The 6,441-nt window shown below is 46.8% G+C and overlaps 2 protein-coding genes across 10 annotated transcripts in view; both read left to right on the forward strand.

Moving 5' to 3' along the window:
• Positions 1–1,331, forward strand: part of grk3 (G protein-coupled receptor kinase 3) — an 87,317-nt gene extending 85,986 nt beyond the window's left edge. The window contains exons 20-22 of one of the 2 annotated variants that reach the window (XR_002170606.1): positions 50–91; positions 183–560; positions 740–845. Coding sequence is in view for 1 of the 2 variants with exons in the window: in XM_019890196.1 (XP_019745755.1) it covers positions 50–91; positions 740–853; positions 994–1,008 (171 nt within the window). In the remaining variant the exon portion in view is untranslated. Of the gene's footprint in view, positions 1–49; positions 92–182; positions 561–739; positions 854–993 lie in introns of those variants that run through there. The other variant, XM_019890196.1, reaches the window with a different exon arrangement.
• Positions 1,332–4,791: 3,460 nt separating this feature from the next.
• Positions 4,792–6,441, forward strand: part of myo18b (myosin XVIIIB) — a 16,463-nt gene continuing 14,813 nt past the window's right edge. For 7 of the 8 annotated variants that reach the window (XM_019890092.1, XM_019890097.1, XM_019890096.1 and 4 more), the window contains exons 1-2: positions 4,792–4,885; positions 6,037–6,198. In XM_019890092.1, coding sequence (XP_019745651.1) covers positions 6,139–6,198 — 60 coding nt within the window. In that variant the 5' untranslated portion in view covers positions 4,792–4,885; positions 6,037–6,138. Of the gene's footprint in view, positions 4,886–6,036; positions 6,199–6,231; positions 6,236–6,441 lie in introns of all 8 variants that reach the window. The other variant, XM_019890093.1, reaches the window with a different exon arrangement.

The following is a 6,441-nucleotide window of genomic DNA, read 5'->3' on the forward strand; positions in this document are numbered from 1 at the left end:
GTGTGTGTGTGTGTGTGCGTGTGTGTGTGTGTGTGTTAAACACGCAAAGGAAACATGGTTGGCGAAACATTTGACGCAGCTCAAAGACTCGGTGAGTGGCGGCTATGTTGTAGGCTCCGCCTCCTGCCTCTCCTCCCCCTGCTGCTGCTAGATAAACAGCTGCCTGTTGTGTCACCTTTGAGCTCCTCAAAGTCAGAGTTTGACTTCTCGCATCTCATGGGATAACAGGGCTGATCTGCTCGTCCCAAGACTGTAGTGTTAAGTCATCAGGTCCAGGTGTCCAGCGTGGGTCGAGATCTACAGTGAGACCCAAGTTCTGAAGTCCTATGACCCAACACTATAGTGTTAGCCATGTGCTCCCAAATCTTCAATGAGACCCAAGTCTCCTATCCCGAGTCCTCAGGTCAAGGTGCCTTGCCCCAAATCTTCAGTGACACTGAAGTCCCAGGTCTGTGGTCTAGGACCGTAGTGTCAAGTTATCAGGTCCAGGTGTCTAGTCGCAAGTAACCAAGCTCAAACGGGTCCCCGAGTCCTGAACGGCGGTCCGTGTGATGTCACAGGTATGCGTGCGGCGACGTCATCTGGAGCTTTCTGCTGCAGTCAAGCGGCTGAAATGTTAGCATGTCGCTAGGCTTGCCGTCGCCCGCCTCACGTCTGCGCCTCCCGTTTTTCCCCCGTGACGCTTTGCGCGAGGTGACTTGCGAACACGTGACTGATCGTGTGACTTTTGCCGTCTCAGCAAAACCTTCTGACGATGGAGCAAATCGTCTCGGTGGAGGAAACGCAGATTAAAGACAAGAAGTGCATTCTGCTGCGCATCAAAGGAGGGAAGCAGTTTGTGCTGCAGTGCGAGGTAACACACGCGTCGTCACATGCCAATGGAGCACACACACGCATGCACACACTCAAATCCACGTGCATAGACACGAATGCACACAAACACTTGTATGCACAGACATGCAAATTTGTACTCACACACACACATGTCTGCAGAGCGACCCCGAGTAGGTGCAGTGGAAGAAGGAGCTGACAGAGGCGTTCAGCGAAGCTCAGAAGTTACTGCGGCGCGCACCCAAGGTCATCGGCAAGAGTCGCACCGGCGGCGTGGTGGAGCTCTCCAAGCCCCCCCTGACGCACCGCAACAGCAACGGCCTGTGAGTGCACATGTGTGTGTGCGCGCACGGACAAACGCATACATACACCCACACACGCGTACACACGTCACGACCAATCCTCATTTTTCACACCGCCTGGACCTCGCCAGTCGTGGATGCGGAAGCAGCATGTGAAGAACTTTGCATGAAACCCCACCCCACCCTTAGCGGGACAGCCTGCAGTGTCGAGGAGGAGCTTCTTATCGCTGCGCACACCCTCTGCCCCCTTGCCCCTCCTTACTCCATGTATTCCAAGTGCATCAAGTGCCAATGCGCACGATTACTCAAGGGGGCGGGTCAAACATTCCCCTGCAAGAAGCAGGAAGTCAATGGACTCACCTCTGATTGGCTGCCGCTCAGCCAACCGGGAAAGAGATTTCACTGCAGCCTGTTGATACAATAACTGCAAACACTGTGGTGGTAGTGGTGGTGGGGATGGTGGTGGTGGTAGTGGGCTGCATGTGGGGGTGGGGGGGGGTTGTGTATATACATACATATATATATCTATATGTATATATATGTATATATATGTATATGTGTTCAGTGTTTGCATCAACATCTGTACGGGGAGAGGGAAGAAAAGACAGGGCTGAGACACAAAGTAGGCCTCAGTCACCGTAGCAACCCCGTGCGCCTCATTTGGACTGAGTCACTGTGAGGGAACGGGGGGGGGAGGTCAGCTTGGCCTTTTGGACCCTTCCATGGGAAACAGGAAGTGAGCTCTGGAATGAGGCGGAGCCTATCTTGGTGGCGGTCAGAGCTAGCCACGTTAGCATCCTAGCTAATGCAAAAAAAAAAAAAAAAAACAACCAGGAGTTTGTTGGTCCCCACAGTGATGGCAGAGTTCCAGAGAGGAGCGTCGGATTCTCTACAATGTCTTGCCATGTTCTCAAACGTGCTCCAATGAATGTGCTAGAATGTTTCACAACATTATAGAGGGATCTTGGAGGTTTTGCAAGGTAATAGAGCATTCCAGTGTTCCATAATGAACCTTCTGTATGGGTCTGCAATGTTTGAGCGCCCTCGAGAATGAACTAGCAGTCTAAAATGATCTCGATTCCTCTAGCCTCTTATAAAACACTCCTGAAGGATTGAGAGGGCTCAGCAACGTTAATGGAGGGTCGCAGTGTAAGTTAGCGGATCTACAAGTTTCTGCGATTATTGCAGAGCAGGGTGTCCAAATTCCGAGCCTCGAGAGCTCCTAGCCAGCGCCTTTTCGACGTCTCCCTCCTCCAACACACCTGACTCGAATGATCAGCTCAGAGCGTCATGTGCTAACTCGCTACATGATAGACTCGGTGATCAGCTCTGATCATTTGAATCAAAAAGGACGTTCTGCAACATTCGCGAATGTTCTACAATATTGTAGCTCAGACTGTGTTCTAAAACATTCCGGGATGTACGGTGTGGTAGAATGATCCAAAAAACGTGTACGGCGACATCCTAGTGTGATGTCAAACGTTCTAGAATGTTCCAAAACATCCTCAATCGGACTCCACAAAGATTTGGAAGGAATGTTGTACAAATTGGGAGTTCGATCTACACGGATCGAAAATGTACGAGATGAATAAGTCAGGATGAAACGTTCTACAAGAAGCTACAATGTCGTAGAACATTCCAAATTGTATGTTTTAAAATGTCATGCTCAGTGACATTCGAGAAGGATCTACGAGATCATTTTAGACTGTTCTGAAATCGTTTCAATGACCTATATTGGTGAGATTTTACATCCCAAAACACTTTCTAACAGCCCAGAGGACTCTGCAAAATGTTCGTGCATTTTCTTCATTCTAAGACATTCCAGCATGATGTCGAGTGTCAGAGAATGTTCCAAAATATACTATTACACTCTTAGAATGTCCAGACATTCTAGACTGAGCTCTGATCTTCTGGAATCTTCCAAAACAAACGCTCGACATTATTGTCGTATGATCTTAAAAGGACCTATAAAATCCGAGAGGACCTTACTATGTTCTAGAATTATTCCAAATTCATGTTTTAGATCGAGAAATCCGGTTTTATAACAATCTTGTTGCATCCACATAAATCCTGCAATGTTCTCCGTCATTTTTGTCCTTATCAGTGAATCTTCTACGAGGTTCTGCAATCTTGTCGCACATTTTTGAGCATTGTAAAAAAAAAAAAAAAAAAAAAAATCCAACCATGAAATTGTATGTTGTCAAATGTTCCAAAATGAACTACTTCTATTCGAGTCTAGAATGATTTGCAACATTCTAGAACGATTAAAAATAATAATAAATAAAATCACACAAGTACTAGAAAGACATACCAGTACATAATTTGAGAATTTTCCAAAAAATGAATGTTTTAGAATGAAAACAAGGCTGTATAACATACTAGGGAAGTCTCCACAATATGGTAGCACATTTTACGTTGTTGTGAAACAATCCAGGAGAAGTGTTTTTAACTTGATTCAAAAATCAGTCATAGCGACGGCGAGTGCAACCCGACGAGACAGCGTGGTTAAGCGTTCACGAGCTTGTTTTATTTGTGGTGGGGCGCGCGGGGGAGAGGGCGGGCTTGTCAAATGTCGTCACCTCAAGGTGTCTTTTAATTTTTTTTGGAGCGTATTCATTTTGCGTTCGTGCACCTTTTTTTATTTTTGTTTTTTAAGCGTCATGTGCTAACTCGCTACGTGCTCGACTCAATGTGCCAAATGGAGGGGGGCGGAGCCAGCAGGAATCCTTTGCACGTCCCGTCGCGCCAACAAGATGGCGGCCCGGGGAGGGGGTGGGGGGACCAAAACTGTGACCAATCAGGCGCCGCTGCCACCCGCTATTTCCTGTTCACGCTGTTCGGATGCTACAAGAGCACAGTGACAAAAAAAAATAAAAAATCAAGCTTAAATAAATGAAAGAAAAAGAAATATATGTGTATAAGAAAGCTTTAGGTTTATTTAAAAGATATCATGTAGGAAAAAAAGCTGAGAAAATTTGGGGGATTTTATTGTGATTTTTTTTTTTTTCTTTCAGATGTTTGTGGTGAACAATCTTGCACATAAAGACTTTCAAAACAAAAGCCGCCTCTGCTCTTTTTATTAGGAACGTCCCAGGTCCAGATCTCAAACAAGTCTGTCGTCTCGAGTCATACTTTTTATGTGTCCGACAAGCCCTGATTTGTCAAGCGGTTTCGTTTCATGTCTTCTGTGTGAGGTTCTGACATCACCTCGCATCTCATCTTTTATTTATGAAACGTTTTGTCAATCAAGTAATCTCTCATGACCAATCACATGCCTGTTTTTATGTTTGCATGTGAGAAGTAGGGCGCCTCAGATGTCCCCGCCCTCTCGTGAGACTCCCGCCGCCCCTCCAGATCAGTTCAGCTGCAGCTGTCATTCAAAGTGAACCTCCGACCCAACCGCGCCGCTTGTCACCCCTCAAAAATAGGAAATACCTTCCAGTGATCGAATGTTTGTCCAAACTAGATGATGACTTTTCTGTCCTAGAACATTGAAGAACCTTACTTTTTGTATTGTTGACACATTCACGTTTGTAGCAGAAGCGCCCCCCCCCCACACACACACACACACACACACACACACACACACATCCAAAGTGCTCTCGGCAGCCCTTCCCCCTCAGATTTTATTTATAGGACATGTCGCTTGTCAAGAGTCACGCCACTTGGACACTCCAAGGCAGCAGACCGGATCGCAAAGTCCAGTCCTCAAGTCCTGTCCTCCTCCTCGAACCTCGTGGACGTCCTCATAGGTAACCTTCTTCACTTAATTCCAGATTCACTTTGACTTCACTTCTCGCTTTGGCAGCTTTTATTGTGTTGGGATTCATGGCGGCCTGAGATGTTACTGCCAGACAGTCCGAGGCCAAGATTTGGATTTTTCTCTGGCCTTAAGTCAGGCATTTGTCCGGTTCTGGTTGTGATTTCTCTGTGGAGTGGGAGGAGCCAAGTGTCTGTTCTCTAACGTCACATTTGGAGCAAAGACTTTGCCTGTGGCCTAAATGGAACAGTCTGCTTTAGTTGCCAAATTCTTGCTTTTGTATTTATTGACACTTCCCACTACATCAGGGGTGTCAAACTCATTTTTGTTGAGGGCCACATTGGAGTCACCGTTTCCCTTGGAGGGCCATTATGACTGTCAAACCATATGAAGTCAAGAATAATGCTTTATTCAACGATTGTTGAAGTGACTGTGATGAGGACTTTGGTCACAAGAAAATGCTTACAATATGTTATTTATTACATATCAGATTTTAGCAAGCAACAATCATGGAAGTTGACATGTTTGATTTGCTTTCGCGGGCCACATAAAATGATGTGGCGGGCCAGATCTGGCCCCCGGGCCTTGACTTTGACACCTGTGCTCTGTATCATGACCAAACTGAAGTGCTCTGGAAGGAAATGTACAAAATGGGCAAATGCCTGGTAGCAAACAAAAAAAGAGCTTTCAGGCAGTTCCTTCCACTGGTGGAAATGCTATCAGGCGGTTTCAGACGACTTCCGCCTTTCGTTGTTCTCGACCAGACAAACTGGAGTCACTTGTGTTTCCACTGATGCCATTTGACTCCAAGATTGAAAGTTGGGACTGGCCAAAGATTTCACACCATCCTTCGTCAATTTAAGTGTCCCGTGAATGAACCGGAAAAACACCTTGCAGGAATTCTTTATCCCATTTAGGTCTTGGTGAAACACTTGAGCGCTCGTCCAGAATCAAAAGTGCTCCCACCCTGACATCTTGCCTCACCCGATTCCAACTCCGACACGTCCTGCCAAAACCATTTTATTTACTGAAACCTGAGCAGCATGAGTGGGATGCTGTTGATGTACACGTGTGTGTGTGTGTGTGTGTGTGTGTGTGTGTGTGTGTGTGTGTGTGTGTGTGTGTGTCGACTTGTCAGGTCAGGTGTCCCTCTCTGACATCACACCAGGCTGCCGTCACTCTGACCCTGCCCCTCCTCCCCCCACCACGCACTCCTTAAACCCCGCCCACCATTGCCACACAAACATGGCGCTGTCCTCACGCTTAAAACTTTGGGAAAAGAAGGTGCGTTCCATGCATGATGTGTGTGTGTGCGTGTGTGTGTGTGTGCACGCACAGGAAATCAGCTGGCAGCAATCTGAACTAGCTAGCATGGTATGGTTAGACACAAACCACTAATACTAACTATAGTATTTAGTTTTTTGTTGTTTTTTTTTTATTCCACTCCCTGCGCTTTGTGTCTCATTAATATTCTCATGCTACCAAAAGAAATGGTTTGTAGTCTAACGGGTCACGTGACCCCCCCCCCCCCCCCCCCCCCCCCCCCCC

This window comes from Hippocampus comes, unplaced genomic scaffold (assembly GCF_001891065.2).
Source record: "Hippocampus comes isolate QL1 unplaced genomic scaffold, H_comes_QL1_v1.1 scaffold185, whole genome shotgun sequence".
Classification (NCBI taxonomy): domain Eukaryota; kingdom Metazoa; phylum Chordata; class Actinopteri; order Syngnathiformes; family Syngnathidae; genus Hippocampus; species Hippocampus comes.